Raw genomic sequence first — 17,106 nt, 5'->3', positions numbered from 1 at the left:
TACAATTGAAGGGAAACGTATGAAATGAAATAATAAAATTTTAGCAACAAACAGTTGAGAAAAGTCTTCTCGTTTGTACATAAATACAAAAAAACGTATCTATAAAACAACCAGTAATAGCCGAAGGGCCACGGCTGTAGGAGGGTACTGTCTACACTGTCTCATTATTACTTGTAATAAGGTGAACAATCTTATCAACATACAAATGCTTTTTAAAATATTACTCATCAGAGTAAGAAAATGAAATAAATTACTCCTCTTTTGGTCCTTATAACCAAACAGGGAAGAGAGGCTGAAAACAACGATGGAAAGAAAGATTTGACCATTATCCATTCCCTGAAGATGTGGAAAATACTGTTTACCTAATTAAAATGTCAAGTCTTCTTGCTGGCTGGAGTACGTAAAAATACCAACTAAGTCACTAAATTTGGATGTACCAGGAATGTAGAATTCAGTTCGCATTTCAAATAAAAACACTTTCCATTTTAGCACACAAATCAGCATAGAAAAAAAGCACATAGATGAGAAGACTGATGTAACCCACAATCCTGGAGTCCTAACTAGAAGGAATCGGTATGAAAATAACATACTTCCAAAACGCACCTTGAGTGTGAGCTGGAGCTCACTGCACAACTACAATGAGTAAGTTAACAGTATTGGACAAAGTGGTAAAACGTCATCATTTTTCTCTTGGTACCAAGTTACCTGGACTGTCCAGTTGAGATGCTCCATTCCTCTCGCTGCCCAGTACTGCGTGATTTTGATTTGTCTTTGCACACAGGATCAGCATGTTTTGAGGTACGTTTGGCGGGAGGAGATACGTGGCTATCACTCAAACTAGCATCACTACCTTCATCTTTCTGAAAAGGAAAGAGCATCAGACCATATTTAATTGGCTCATTTTTATATATCCTTACAGAAAAAGATCTACTGTGCAATTAAAAGTAAAGTTTAATTATTGAAATACAGTCAAACGTTTCTCATGATAAATAAAAACAAGCATCCTTGGGGATAACTTGCATACTCCTCTATCAAACTCTCAGCAAACTGATTTGAAATAAATGTTAAGTTTGTTTATCGTGAACATATTACTGGACATTAAAATATTTATTTTGAGTTATTAAAATTTTGTACAGTATTTTAGATTTATTTCTGAACAAGCATTCTGGTTCTCTAACCCACTGTATTTTATATATAATAGTGCCACCCTTGCGCTTCTTGCCAAAAAAGGGAAAAAGTGATCAAAAAGAAAAAAGATAGAGCAAAATTAAGATACTTAGAAACATAGCACAGATTTATTCTGTTGAAAGTCTCTGTATTAGAAATGTTCAAACAGTTGCATTATGTTCTCCTTCTTGCTGCAAGAGTTTTGCAATATCTTATTCTCTTCTTTATACTGTCAAACACACAACCAAGGAGTAACTGGAAGCAGACTTCCTACTTTTATAGCACCTGTCCCCTCATGTGCTCATTAGCAGCATTATACACATTAACAATGTTAGTCTTAGACACCTTGAAGAAGCATCTAAACACTAACTGGGGCTTTTATTCACTGTGCGTATCAGAGGTAACATAGACAAACTCAGAGACAGTAACAAGGGATTACTTCAGAGCGCTACACAAGAAAGGGACAGCCAGGTACCTTTTGAGGCTGTTACTGTTAAGGTGGACAACAAAAGAAAAAGCAACATTTTGTGAATCACAAATTTCGGCTCATGGAAACAATCGTCGTAACAAAGACTACACGTCCCCTCTTACCGCAACAGTGTAACCAATTTCAAGACACTAAGCCTCCAGGAATTGTCAGTAAGCATTTAAACTAAGAACAAAAGATAATTTTATTTACACGCATAGAGATAATCATGCAAGTCCAGCTTATTCACCTGACTTGTTAACCACACTCTGCTCTGTACCCCAAATAACTCAATATTATGCTGCCTTAAGCACTGCGTTAAGACAGTACAAAAAGTAATTTTTTTCTTAAGAAAGGAAGAAAGACCATCACAGTACAATATTTAGAAAAGCCGCCAAGATAAAGCCTAAATAAAACCAAATCTACGGACGCAGGCTGACACAAGAGCTGACCTAAGGAAGCTCAGCAGGACTGAAACAGCGGCCGGCCCGGGTGCCTGGCCTGGCTACCCAGCTCCACTCCAGCCCCCTCTGAACTTGTTCTGATGCTCCTCTGACCCACCAAGAAACCAGATCAGGGCGCTAAAGCTTCAAACTTCAGAAGCTCATTTTTCTTTTGTTAGATTAGTTTCCTACCAGTTTAGTGACCTGAATCATTTTGCCGAGGGATCGGACAAATGCCAAACATAACGCAAGAAAAATTGCACAAGCAAACGGCAGAGATGAGAACAGGATCACCATCTGCAGGAACAGAAAGCTGCGAGTGAAATGACCTAACTCTTGTCTAAATCATGCCTTAACATTTTGTCTCCCAAGAAACATCTTTAACAAACAGTATACTAACAAGTCCATGTTCAAATCTCATTTTAAGAGTACTTTCAACTTTCATAATTTTAGCCCATTGAGGTAAACTCAGGAAAAGGAGGAGGCTAACATTAGAACTTAATCCTAGAAATCATTGAATCCTAGTTAAAAATAAATAAGTAAATAAACATACACTTTTTTCTTCCTAATCATTTCAGTTACTGAGAAAGTACATCATATTAAACTCAAATATTCGCAATACACAGGATACCAGAGAATCATGTTTAAAATTAAATTAGAGGAAGTTTTTGATTCCAAATCCTGCCATGATTTAAGGTAAAGGGGAAATAGAAATCGCTATCATTCCTAAACACAAACATCTCCACCTTGCATGAAATTGTAAAATCAATTTCCAGCAACCCAGCTGTTCCCATGACACACTGCAACTGCAAAATACAAACTTTTCTCAAAATTCTAACATTGATTTGTGTTTGCACTACATTTTTTTTCTTTTAACGAGACACAGGCTTATTTGTGGACTTACAGAAACACACCACTTTGCTAAAAGACAATTTTAGTAAGAACTCTCTTTCTGCAATTACAGGAGCTACTCTGCGCAAGACAGAAGCAGAGCTTCAGCGTAAGCCACAAAACCAGTTTTAAACCGGCTAGGCCAGATAGATAAAATTAAACTAAGAAAGAGGAACAAGCATGCAATGAAGCTTTATGAGGGGTAACATTAAAGTTATTTTGTGAGCGGTGAAATTAATAATGCACAGTTTCTTACACTCCATCCCTACCCCTTTCCCATGTGAAAATCCCTAACGCCTCCCAGGCCTCCTCTGACCACCTTTCACTGCATTTCCCCCAGTTCCCCGCCTCTGGCCCTAGGTCTCAAAATTAGCTAGCATTCCTCGTTTGTCAGCTATTTCTCCTGCCTATTTACTGGTCAAAGGCAATACAGTGATATAGTTGCTTCCCGAGCCATGCACACGCCAAGTGGCTGCTGGCGGACAAAACAAAACATCAGTGATTAACCTGAAAGCAAAACCTACTACTTCAGGTCTCTCTGGGCTACCGAGTTACCAATATTCACAAAAGTTATACAAACTGAGCATCTTTGTGATACCTAACACCTGTCAAAGGAACTGATGCTAGTCAACAACTTCAGAAGCTGGAAGGAAGGACAGGTTAACAGTTCAAGTGATCATATTAGTACAGGTCTCTAAGGAACTAGGCTAGCAGAAGTTATTACCTTAAGAGGTAGTAACTAGGTAGTAACTTCTGGTCACTCTTTGCTATTCCTAGCATATTATTTTCAGCTGAGCCTCATTTGTCTGTGTACAACTCTATGCAGTAACTTAACAAATACGATATGAGTGAGTTTAAGTCAAGCCCAAATACCACCTTAAGTTAGAACATCTGCTATAAAAGATGCACATATACACAAAATACTGTTACCACTAAGTAGTAACAAAGCTACTACAATGAGAAATCACTGAAATTTTAAATATATTAATAAGTAATCTTATTCCACTTTCCAGTTAGCACTCTAACATAAACTCTAGGGAATCAAATCATATCTATACAACCTTTCTCCTTCCTACACTAATAATAATATAAAATGGAGATAGAAATGGAGTTTTCATTACACTCAAGAGATTAGCCAGTCTGGGATCTGACAGAACAAGAAAAGAAATGAAGTTCAAATTGAGAAGCCTTAACAGAGAGCACTCTGCCCACCTCTTCCTCCCGTTTAGAGCAAAAGAGGTCTAATGCAGTCGACTTGCTCCCTGAAGCAACTGAGCCTCAAACCATTTATACTTTTAATGATTAAAAATAGTACTTCAGTCTCAAACCAGAAACTTATTACTTAACAGAAGACACCATGAAAACGTTCTGGGACCAGAGAGAAAAATGTATAATATAAGCATCCAACTCAAAAATTAAGAAATTAATAACGCAATTGCAGAATTAGGAACAAATGCACTGAACTTGCAGCTCCTAACGAAGCACTGGCACTGAAGCAAACTCGTTCACACGCTGGAAGCACTGCTGCCACCAGAACGCAGAGAATCGGAGTGAAAAAGATCTTAATAATATCAGAAATTGCCTAAAAACATACCGAAGCCACACAACATTAGCAACAAAACCCAGGCATGCCAAAGGGCTGACAGCTGCTAGGCACAAGGGAAAAGCAAGCAGAAACGAATCAAAAAACACAGATTGGGTAGTGTCACAAACTACATCCACTTAAACCAAATTTAGCAGGTTTCTACTAATCTAACAGAAATGAGAGGCTTGGCAAACTCCCACTGTAATCCTGAACAGCGAGAACCATGCCCAGCAAAGCACAGTTTCTTCTCTCGCCAGTAGTAAGTAAGGAAGTAACTGAAGGACACCATCTATAGTCTAGACTGGAGGAACATAGCGTTCATTATCATCTTTGGATTCAAGAGTAAAATTAAAGTTGACAGCTGAAGAAATACTTCAAATTGGTTGTTAAGGAGCTACAAAATCAACAGAGGGTCTTGCAGAGGTAGTGGGGCAAGCTCTCCGGTAACGTAACTTCACTGCAAGCAGTCAAATGATAGCAGCAACAAATCTAAAGCATTAAAACAAATATAGTTGCACACCGATATTCTACGTTGTCTTTTCTTTGCAGGAAAAGAAGAGAAAGATGGAAAAGATGTTTCTGTTCTCCTAATACACATTTACAAGAACATGCAACAAAAATATTGATATACAGTATTATTGTAATCTCATATCCATCCCTACATACAAATTTCAAAATAATAATTTAATTCTAACACAGATTTACAACATTCAGAGGCAAATACTTAAAAGAACACAAACCAGAAATCAGAGGAAAAACCTGCATTCCTCCTTCTGAACCCATCCCGTTAGAACAGAAGTGACTAAATAGACACAGCCTTCCGTGTGACTTAAGGTTAAACATACCAAGGAAGCCCTCACTGACAAGTGCTTGCCTTCTGCTGCATCACAGAGACCAGCCAGCTAAAGCATTATTGCCGATTATTTTTCAAGTTAAAATATAAAGACTACCTCTAGCATGTTGAGGATACCAAAAAAAAGGTTTTGTTTTTGTTTTTGTTTTTTTAAATAGGTTGAGTCTCCTGGACAAGAGAACACCAAAAAAACTCCTCACTATACTGCTGTCTGACCATCCAAAAACAAACACAATCCAGCAAGCTAGGTAATACAGGATGAGCACGAACCATCTCAATCACTGTCATCTCAAAGTACACGAACACAAGTCAAGCTAGCTTTTTGAGTAAGGGATATCACACTCAAACCACGACCGCACCTTACAGCTTCAGAAAAACACTCTGTCTGGTTTGCCATAGGTTAACCGTATTAAAAAAAAAAAAAAAAAGTATATGGACATGCTGATACATTTGAGTTTTCCCCCACGGTAAAACTCGCTCTCCTTGCTGTGCATTTTGTGGGTCGCACCCTTCTTCTGACTAACTCTTTGCCACACCTCGAAAGTTAATGCGATTGCTCATGTAACTTCGCAAATCAGGCGTGAGAGTTTTGAATCTCATATTTTAATCCTCTCAGCATGCTTTCCTTTTCTGTTACTCCTTTTGCATGTCTCAGGTATTAAATTAGGACCAACTAACATTCGATTCTTAATTGATCAGTCCTGTTCCGTTGCATTTTGTAGGAAGCCCAAATTATTTCATTTGGTCTTTCTTTCTGCCCCAATGAACAAATACCCAACTGCCTGAAATTTACTTTTGTCTTAATTAAGATAACAACATAAACGTAATTAAGAAATCTGTTTCAGCTACAGGTTTTCACAAATATCTACTTCTAATTTTAGTTAATTCTCCACTAGCTATGGATATTTTAAAATAACTTTTTCCTCATTTGACTCCTGGAAAAGACAATGATTTCAGACATTAAATCTCTCAATACCTGTATTCTTTACTAACTCTGAGGAAACTGGATCCAGCGGCCTTCAGTTATTTCTAACAATTTGCAATGTATCTCGTGAATAACACCACAAATGCTCAGAAGTCCCAGAATACTAATAATCTGGATTAATATTAAGACAGTACAACATGTGAAAAAAAAATTTGGTCTGCTGAAGATCCACCTTTCCCTCTATCAGTTCATGCATAGTTCTTGGAAATGGGCTGGGCATTAAACGAAATAAAATACATACTCTCAGGTTCACTTAATAAACATATTTATTCCTCTGGTATAAAAAGGTAAATTTGACTTTCCAAAATAAGACTTGCATTCATGAAAAAAATGCAACATCAGCCCCAGTGTAACAACTCGTTAAGCTGATCAATCATCTTTGCCCTCAGATAATTATTCGGTTAACAAATAATTTGCTTTTTCTGCATTAATCTCTAATGCCATTTCAAACATCCCAAGAAAATATACCAAAAACTCTCTATTTGTTTGTCCACTGATTCTGGATAAGCCACCTGCTCCCCTGTGTATCAGTTTCTGCCTAGGTAAACAATGCAGATTAAAGTACTAACTTCTGTAAAGCACTTCAAGATCTATTGAGGAAAGCTAGGTAAGTGCTAGGTATCCTTTAGCATTCCTAGCACTTTGGGGCTCGGCTTACTAAGCAAGTACCAAATGAAAAAAGTTGACAATCTCTTTGAGCTATTTTTAGTTTTGCTTCATGTTTGGTTCCAAGTTTTGTTACCTAGATCAAACAAAATTTCTACCATGACTGTAATAACATCATCTGACCATAATCTGGCAAATCCCTCCAAATCCCTTTTCAATTGCTTCTTTAAGTTCACTCTTTTGCTTTTACAGCATCCTTCACAGGGAAAAAAAAAATTAAGATTGTCTTAATGCTTAGCACAAATTTGAGGCAGCTGAAACACTCTCACGAGAACGTTGTAACGAGGGGCCATCCCTTGCCTAACGCATTGGCACTGTGTCCTAATTTCAGGATGATGCATTTCTTTATCCGTTCTCCACCACTGCCAAACCTTCACAAAGAGCCTGCGCTTGCCTGGTGAGGGCCCTTAGCCCCGCTCCTTGTGAAAGCTGACTACCTGCTCCGTAGGAAGAGGTAAGACTAGATCCACTTGTCTGGGGGAAGAAGCTAACATGATTCAACTCTCCGTTGTTGCATGATACAGCAGACCTAGCCCTCTGCATTCATGTCAGTTCACCATGCATTGCTGCATGCTAAATATCTTGCGTGTCCTAAAAATTTAACAAAGTATATTGCCAGTGCCTTCAAATGGTAAAAAGCTAGGGAAAAGCTACGTGGATTAAAGCACATAAACAATCTTACTACGAACTTCATCAAGGGTCTTCTGTGGTAACCTTATTGGCAGGCTGAAAAGTGGCAAAGTTGGCTTAAAAGAATCCATCTTCAGGACACAGTTCTCTAACTTCCACTTGTTTGCATACAATCATCATTTAGCAGACACTGGCTTTCCACAGCTGTTAAGGAAGAATAGCAAATATGCATGTTTAGGAACTGCTTGATGATCTTGGAATAAACAACTAATAAGGTTGGCGAAAACGGCATTAAAGAATCTCTCAATTGCAGGATGATGAAAATTCTTTTAACATTCACCTGCAGTATTTGTTTCAGTAAACAATGCTCACATCCATGTTATCCATTAAAGGATACAATTAATTCCATCATCTGGCCTTTTTCAAAAGAAAAAACTCTTCCCAATTCATTCATGTGAAAATAAATTACAATTTTTGCGTTAGATCTGCTTTTACCCTTTACACTCTATTTCCATTTCCTAGAATTCTTCAATTGTAGAATTCAGGTCGCTTAATAAATGCGAAAGCTTTTGAGAAAAGTTACAGTTTGCAAGTTAAAAATAGGAACTGCTACTTGCCATACTGTTTATTGTGATATTATCACCCTTACAACCATTCACTCTATCTGCATTAGAAAAGCCACCCCTTTACCTCCAGGTTGAGTGCCCTTCAACCGCTTTTGATCTGCAATCCACAGACTTCTTGGAATGGTTAGAGGTTCAGGAAAGAAAGGGAGAGTCAACTACACAGCAGCCTCTGCCAAGCGGAGGCAGAGCCAAGAGACAGGGAGCTGGGGTTTGTCCTCCGCACATCATCGCTGCCCTTCTCCAAGCACTTCCCTGAGAGTGTCCCTCTCCCCTCCTTCATGCCCTCTCTAAAATTACCATGACTTTCTGAATTTGCAGCTGCAAATTTATTGGGAGAGCAGGAGAAAGTGGGCAGGAGAGTTAGTTTCAGCTGGCTCAGTAACCTGAGCCTGATCCAGCAGATCAAATGGCCAGGCCAGCATTAATATCAATAAGTCTGCTCCTTTTCACACCTGCACGGTTTTAATGCAGTCTGCACCACGTGTGAAATCCCACACCTTCAGAAGAGCAAGTCTACTGAGGAGAGAGCTTCTCATTTGCTGTACAGCAGTCTGTCTACAACTCAAACTTCTCTAGAAGATCCACAAATCTGAAGTTTATAGAACCACAGATCTTGGTAGTTTAACACTAAAGAATACTGCAGCCCATTTTTAGTCAGAACCACACTAACTATTTCTGTGAGTTTCTAGAGTCCATTATCAAAGACCTTCAAAGTCGAGATTATATTTATGCAAACATTTTAGGAATGACTACAGTTTAGAAGTGGAAAAAAATTAAAACATTTAAGCAACTCTTTTTCCCTGGCCTCATTCCTCAAAAATTCATCATTTCTCCTGAACAACCCAGCTCAAAGACAGTCTAGCGAACATGATCTCCATTCAGTACTACTATAAGCCTAAATAAATAAGCAGAATGATTTGAGTGCAGATAGCAAGCAGGAAATCAGTAGTGGACCGCTGGTTTCTCAAAGTCTGCACATGTTAAAGCACTTGAGCCATTAAAATAAAGCAAGGAAATGTATGTAGCAAAGTAAACAGGAAGGTGCCCTAAAAAAACAGTAGGTTAAAAAAAAAACAAAAAAAACTTGTGCATTTCTACATTTACAATGCACTTTAAAAGGACAATATTTCAAAAGTGAAGCCACATTAAAATTGTGTAAAACTGCAATATAAAATCTTGAGGATTAATGTATTGAACTCGAAATTTTAGTGAAAACAACATTCAGGTTCTGAAAGACAAACCAGAGAAATAACAGGTCGTTATTAAATATTTGGAATCAAGGTCTGCTAAAGCATGGCAACAAATTTAGATGCAAGCAGTCCACATGCACAGAAAGAATAGCCTCTTCTTATCAGTTTATTTAAACGGCTTAGTTCAACTACTTGTTCATCTAAAATTAAGGAACTAATTGGAGATTGGAAAAAAGCAAAAAAGCACATTTTCTAAATTATGAAAATGCTCAAACTGGAACTGCTCTGAATGCAACTTGATAGAAACCTTCCAGCAAAGTTTTAAATTATTTAGCTCATGCATTACTAGCAGCATGAAGATAAAAACATGAAATTCAGAGAAGGCTACAAAAACTACTCAAGAACTTGGGCAAGTCCTAAACTTCCACATTGCTGGTAGGAATACCAGTAGTAGTATTCCTTGTAGTTTACAGTTAGTTCAAATATATTAATGTTAGTTGAAGTTACTATTCCGCACCCATGCTCAGCAGCACAAAATGAAAAAGTAAGAGAAGATAACACATCAATCTTACAAACTGGCATGTTTTAATTGCTACCAAGCAAGAAGAAATTACATTTCTTTAGGAAAAGAACCCAAGCAAGTGTAAATACAAAATAATACTTAAACAGTTTAAAGCATAATTAATGGCTGAAATAAACTATGAAAAACCCAAAGGTAATGAAGATAATATTTCAAGAGTAAGCTCAGACACAGGAAAATTTTTTTTTTTAGAAAAAACAAACAAAGCATGGAGAATACAAACAGCAAAAAGAATAATAGGATGAAAAAGGCTGGAAAAAAAATATATTGTCAGCTCTCTTTGCAATAACCAGGTTCATGAGCAATATTGCTCCCATACAAAAGTAATATATTAGAGATGAAACACCTAATAAATGATCATTTGAAATGGTCACAGCTACAAAAGAGCAGGGAAAGCTTCAGGTCACTGATGCCTACTTTCTGGATCCTTTGTTTCAAAGAGGATTATATAAAAGTTTCATACAGTAATCATTTAAAACATCATTAGAATAGAATAAAAGCTGTTTTGCACTGCATAGAAAACACTCAACAATTTAGGGCAGGAGATGCAAAACCATACCACATCCGACTGAAACTGCAGGGGGATCTAGGCGATCAGAATGTAATTACCTGAGCTAATTATCTTACATAACCCCAAGCCGTATACCGCTCTTGCAAAATTGTCATGGGATCTTTAATGACTTATTGGTTAAGCCTTCTGCTTGAAGATTTAACTGAGAGAAAGTAGTCTGAGAAGTAGTTTTATTAATATGACTTTGGGGCAAGCCTAATGTTCAAAGGAAGCAATGCAACACACTAAACATCAACACCATTTCCTGCGTAGCCTTTGGAGGTCTCGTTCCCTCCATGGATTTGGCCTTCAATTGCTTCCTTTTAAGGCCCTAGAACAGTACAATGGAAAGAGATCCAGCAGCTTCAAACATAACGCACAAGTCGCTTCCTCAATCAAACCAAATGTTTTTAGGAGGTGTTATGAATTTCAGCAGTGGCCCAGGTTGATCTCATAAGGTACATATGAAGCATTCTTACTTGGGACACACGTTTGGAAACACTGAACGATGACAAATGCTGACTATACACTATTTTGACAGAAACTTGGACACAGACTGTTTCCGACAACTACTCAATTTCCGACAGCTCACAGATATATTAATGCTATACTACCAAGGAACAGACGGCACGATTCATTTTAGATCACTGATTTTCTCCAGGTAAGTCCCAAAGAAGCATTAGACCACTAAAACTGAAAGAACTCTGTATTTTATTACACACTGCAAAGATGAGTTTTCTTGGGAATCTGCCTTTAACCGAAATTGTTTTAAATAACTTCACAAGGCTCTGTATATTTCAGGATATATTTCAAAGAACTGTAGAAGTGTTGGCCTCAGCACCTTTACTCTAAACTGTAACAGTAAGACAATTCAGCTCTTTAAAAATGTAGGTTTTTTGTGAAGAGCTTTTTCCCTCTGAAGAGCTTCACATGCAGGCGGCCAGAAAATTTAATTTTTCCTACATAAGAGGAGAACTCTAACTTTGTAAGAGTTTTATTCCAAATCACAGAACATCCAGAAGACTGTAAGACACTTTGCAAAGAAGGCAACCAAAGGAAATATATTAATCTGAACCAGGCTCTTTTCTGAAGAAAAGATTAATTTTTAGAAACCGCTCAGGTATATGTTTAAAGCTAGTATTTAAAAAAAAAATTAATAGTATTTCTCTAAAGCCCACTTTACAAGTTTTCAAAAGCTGACCAATAAAGACTACTTGTAAGGATTAAAACGTAGCAATGAGCTACAATGCTACAAAAAGAACAGAACTACATTATCACACCTTTCAAGAAAGAAAAAATATTTATTCCTACAGACTGAGAAATTACAATAAGAGATACTGAAATATATTGGTATTATAGAGCATTAAAATGCTGCTTAGCTTTATATTCTACCACGCTAGAGCACTTTATGTCAATCCTCAAGTCTATGTTTGTTCCTATCAGCAATCAAGTACAATGGAGAGCTCTATGTTGCTACTGAATAAGTTGAATGATGTTGGCAGCACTACTTTTAGCTAGGATGGTGTGTTACAATTATCGCAGTGCCCTCAAGTAGCTCTTAAGGCACTGCTGACGCTTTCCTGGCTAATTAAATTAAGCTAATCTTGTATACATTTCCAAAATGTCTAACCAATACACTGACATGATTAATAAGCATTTATTTCACAATAAGTTCATTATTTTTCACAGTCAGCATTTTTGGCTTGTGTTTTGAGATGACTGAGAAAAGTCATTTCAATTGCCAAATAAATATCATCAACACAATCACAATTCAGTATCTGAAAAACAAATACATCAGTAAATCCACAGCACAGGTTTAACCAGTTAGGGTTACAATTATGCTCTATCTTTTGTAGTTTGAATGCAATCCCCTGAATTTATACACTTTGCTTTATAATCTTATGTTTCTGAAAACTGTGGAAGATTTGGATGCTTCTTCATTTCAGAATACTTTATTATCAAGCCATAAGACTTTTCCAAGTCTTAATACTAGCAAGAAAAAAATACAACTTACAAAAAGATAGAATTTATAAAAAGATAGCTTAACTTTCTACTAAATACTTTTTAAATCAATCACAATAATAGGAATAAAGATGTATCCCACTTTTTCCTCTCCATATCCTCTGTATGGCACTCTGCTATGACATCATTTCAGAGAATAAACTTATTGGCTCCTTAATCCAATTAGTGAGGGATTTTGTTAATTTTAATCTGGCTTCTGGTAAGTAGACACAACTGCATTCATCTCAATTACTGAATTACAGTCACCATTCGATAACTCAAAATAGTTTACTTTTCAGATAATGACATATCCCCAACAAATCTCTTGAGAAATAGCAAGATGATCATTGCTTTCTCTAAATGAGAATCCGGAAATACTATAGAGAGAATGTAGAGAATGAGGTAAAGGTATTCAGACTACTATGGCCCATTTCCACTGAATATCTGTTGCCTTCAGATCAAAGGTCAAACAAAAAGGGACACTATTAATATACAACTCAACATAATATTAAACCTGAAGATCAGAAACTTAGGGTTTTAAATTCTTTTATCCTGTGCTTGGAAGTGGAGGGATTCAAGCCTATCCTTGTAAATGTGTGCAAAGAAACAAGAAGTATCAGGAAAAGCCAAGGGAGGAGGGGAAAAGTGAAATGGAAATGGATAAAAAAAGAGATGGAAGGCAGCTTCTAACCCTTCATCTGTACTATCTGGCCCAATCAACATTGCACAGGATGCCATTAGATTACTAACTCAGTGTTAGTTGCTAATAAGGAACAAACAGATGATCTTTTAAAATACATTCTGAAAGGTAATAACAAGCACTGCCACTAACAAGCATTTCTCTGTAGGGCCAAGTCAGAACCCCCGTGGAAGAAAATTAAGTCATGCAGTGCAAATAAAAAGCATAAAGCGTCTGCCAGATCTCCAAACTCTCGCAGACCGTTAACCAGATAAGCGGCTGGTAGTAAGGCTGGTGCTCTGCCATTACAACTGGCAGATTTTAAAAGGACACCCTGTTCTATTCAACTTTGAAAAATACATACAACTACATGAGAACACTCCCGATACACCTTCTACACAAACACAAGTTAAGTATCCGCCTCCTGACGGGTCACTTCCAAAAGCAAAGGTTTTGTCTTCTCACTGCTATACTTATTCACCTCTAATCACCGAAATCCTTCTTTGGCACTACTTCCTGGAGATTCAGGAGCTCAAAAAGACACTACATCACCCTGCTGTCCCATACCTCCAAACAACTTACAAATTCTTACCACCTGAAGGACAAAAACAGTCATCCAAAGATAACTTTAAAATATGGTGGGAAATACATATTACAATATATACTCAAAAGAAACAAGAACGAAAAAAAAAAAGAAAAGAAAAACCTCTCTGAGAACTCCTATTCATCTTTGGCAATTACGTCTAAAAAAATTAGAAAACAAACAAACAAAAAAAATACCTGCCTGAAACACAAGTGATGTGTAGTGAAACAAGTCCATTCCATCATGCCAAAATACACACTTGTCTTTAGAAAAAAAAACGCTTTTGGAGAATTATGCTTGGATATATTTATAGATTTTAGGATAGTATTTTTCACAATCTCCTTTCCTTACACCATGACAATACCATAACCTCTACGATAACTTTGTAATACAAAAATATTATTTAGAGATGAAAAATATTTGGAAAGAACTCCAACTTATTATCTTTTAGCAGCAGTAAACTCCCCACGCAGTAAGCCAGTAAGGGTTATGCCAAACTTTGCCTCACAAACCACAACAAGACCCATGGTATGAAAAAATAGAAACTGCACAATGGAATAAGGAGGACAGCTTTTTACAGCTATGGTGCGGCATCCCCATGAGTCTAGTAAAATCAAGCAAGGCAAGAATAAGGGATGCTGAGGTAAGATGGTATGGAAAAAAAGGAGAAACTGTGGTGCATTAGAGAACTGAAAGAGGAGCACAGAAAGTACAGAACAAGTATCTAGTCAGTAATTTTTTTTAGTATTTGAAAACAAAAAGGACAGGGCAAAAGGTTTTCTGACAATTCCAGCCGTCTTTCTTCTGGCTGCTATTGCTGTTTTTCTGCTTGCCTGGTTAACTTCCTCCTTAGTAGGGGACAAGACTCGGTCACCTGGTGCATGACTGTCAACCAGTCTGACCCTCAGTTTTCACTTCCATAGCTCCTAAGTCTTTCCTAGTACTCTGCTTTTAAAATATGTATTCAGACCAGAAAACTATAACTGCTAGTTTAAGTCTTCGAATCAATACATGCAGTTCTAGCAAGAAAAACAGCCCTCTGTATAAATAAAACGTCCACTGAGAAAGACATAGCTGTCAGTAAACCTACTTAGAGACTCCAAGGAGGGAAAAGAGGCTCCTGAATTCTCTCTTCCAGTTACCATTTACCAGACACCAGCTTTCCAAATTAGGCTGCGGAATTCATTTGCCATTAGACCACACAATCAAAGCTATTATAATAAGTTATGTCGGGAAAACATTCAATTAAGCATATCCAGCGAGGGCAAAACAACATCCTCCCCGCTCTTTGAGGGAGGTGAATCACAGACGGGGGGGGGGGGGGGGGGGGGGGAACTTGCTCAACCGGCAGCTTTTTGTCGCCGAAGCTGCTGCGAACAGTCCCTTCAGAGGAATCGAGGTCATTTAGGGAAGGAAGGTGCGGGGGGGGGAGAAGAGGGAAGAAACAGAGGAGGGGAAGAGGATTGCGAAGTTGCTGCAGGCGCAGCTCCCAACTTTTGTCTCGCAGCGGGGGCAGTGCCGGGCGCGGCCGCAGGGGGAGCTCCGCTCAGCTCCGCGCCGCCGCCGGCTCCCCCGGCTCCGCCGCCCGGGCTCCGGCCCCAACTTCGTCCCGCGTCTCCCCGGCGGCCGCCGCCGCCGCCGCCCGCTCCCCACGGGCCCGCGCGCGGCCGCCCCCAGCCCCTGTCACCGGCCGGCGCCTCTCGCCGCCCCGGCGCGCAGCGGCCTCTCCCGCCGAGCGCCGCACCGAGTTGGGACGCGGCGACCCGCCACAGCCTCGCCCTCTGCCCCCGCTCCCGGGGGGAGAGGCTCCCTGCCGGCTCCGGGCTCCCCCCTCGCCCGGGGCTCCCTGCCGGCTCCGGGCTCCCCCCTCGCCTCCCCCGACCTCGGGCTCCCTACGGCCTTTACAACGTCTTCACCTCCGGCTCCGCGGCTCTCTTCACCCCCTCTCACCCCGGGCTCCCCGCCGGCTCCGCGGCCCTCCTCAACCTCCCCAAACCGGGCTCCCCACCGGCTTTACAGCCCCTCTTCACCCCCTCTCACCCCGGGGCTCCCCGCCGGCTCCGCGGCCCCCTTCACCTCCTCTGACCCCGGCCTCCCCGCCGGCTCCGCGGCCCTCCTCAACCTCCCCAAACCCGGCTCCCCGCCGGCTCCACAGCCCCTCTTCACCTCCTCTGACCCCGGGGCTCCCCGCCGGCTCCGCCGTCCTCCCGTCACCCCCCCCCGCCCCGGGGCTCCCCGCCGGCTCCGCCGTCCTCCCGTCACCCCCCCCCCCCCGCCCCGGGGCTCCCCGCCGGCTCCGCCGTCCTCCCGTCACCCCCCCCCCCCCGCCCCGGGGCTCCCCGCCGGCTCCGCCGTCCCTCCTCTTCCCCCTCCCTCCCGCAGCCCGACAGCCGTCTCGGCACCCCCCCCGGCTCCTATATCCGCCCCCCCTCCCCGGCAGCAGTGGCGCTGTCCCCAGCGACTCCCCGACCAAGGCCCTCGCCGCCGCCCCCCCCCCGGCCCTTACCCGCGCTGCCGCCGCCTCTTCCAGCCCGGCCGCATCTGCCTTGGTGCCCCTTTTGGAAGAGCGGGTGCGGGACGAGATGAAATGGCTGCCGGCTCCGGCCGCAGCGGCCGCCGCTTTGCCCAGGGGGCGCAAGGAGCTCTTCCTGGTGTTCACCATGGCCCCGGGAGGGGGGACACCGGGGGGGGGGGCGCCGCCGCCGCTGCCGCCGCCGGCGCGGAGGGAGGAGGGAGGGCGGGCAGGCGGGGGCTCGGGTGGGGAGGGGACGGGGAGGGAGAGGGGGAAGGGGGAGGGGGAGGAAGGCGCAAAGCTCCTTGCGGGGAAGCCGCTCCGCCGGGCAGAGCCGCAGACAGAGCCGCGCGGGCTCCTCCTGCCGCCGCTGCCGCCTCCTCGGCTCGGTCACACTCTAACTGGCCGCCATTACTGTCCCTTCTCCCTTTCTCTGCCCGGTGCGCGGCGAGGCCGCCCGCTGCCGCCGGGGGGCGCTGCGGCGCCGCCGCCGCCGCGCGCAGGCCTTGGCGGCCCCCGCTGCGGACGCTCTAGCAAGGCGCCGGCGCGCTCTATGGGCCTGGCGCGCGCCGGGGTGGGGGAGGCGGCGGCGGCGGCCGGCTGCAGGCGGCCGCGTCCCCTGGGAGCGGAGCCGAGCGGGGACGGCCGGGGCGACCGGCTCTGTTCAGCCCGCCGTCCCCACGGGAGAGGGAGCGGGGG

At 41.8% G+C, this 17,106-nt stretch overlaps 1 protein-coding gene across 5 annotated transcripts in view; it reads right to left on the bottom strand.

The window, feature by feature from the left end:
- The window catches only part of ATAD2B (ATPase family AAA domain containing 2B), an 81,419-nt gene extending 64,577 nt beyond the window's left edge, over positions 1 to 16,842 (bottom strand). For 2 of the 5 annotated variants that reach the window (XM_068937060.1, XM_068937062.1), the window contains exons 1-2: positions 16,402 to 16,842; positions 706 to 860 (exon numbers count right to left, since the gene is read on the bottom strand). In XM_068937060.1, coding sequence (XP_068793161.1) covers positions 706 to 860; positions 16,402 to 16,557 — 311 coding nt within the window. In that variant the 5' untranslated portion in view covers positions 16,558 to 16,842. Of the gene's footprint in view, positions 1 to 705; positions 861 to 7,738; positions 7,861 to 16,401 lie in introns of those variants that run through there. The other 3 variants (XM_068937063.1, XM_009686351.2, XM_009686354.2) reach the window with 3 other exon arrangements.
- Between the last annotated feature and the right edge of the window lie 264 nt (positions 16,843 to 17,106).

This window comes from Struthio camelus, chromosome 3, assembly GCF_040807025.1.
Source record: "Struthio camelus isolate bStrCam1 chromosome 3, bStrCam1.hap1, whole genome shotgun sequence".
Lineage (NCBI taxonomy): Eukaryota > Metazoa > Chordata > Aves > Struthioniformes > Struthionidae > Struthio > Struthio camelus.
Note: the sequence above shows the minus strand (reverse complement) of the source record. Positions and strands in the feature narration are given on the sequence as shown.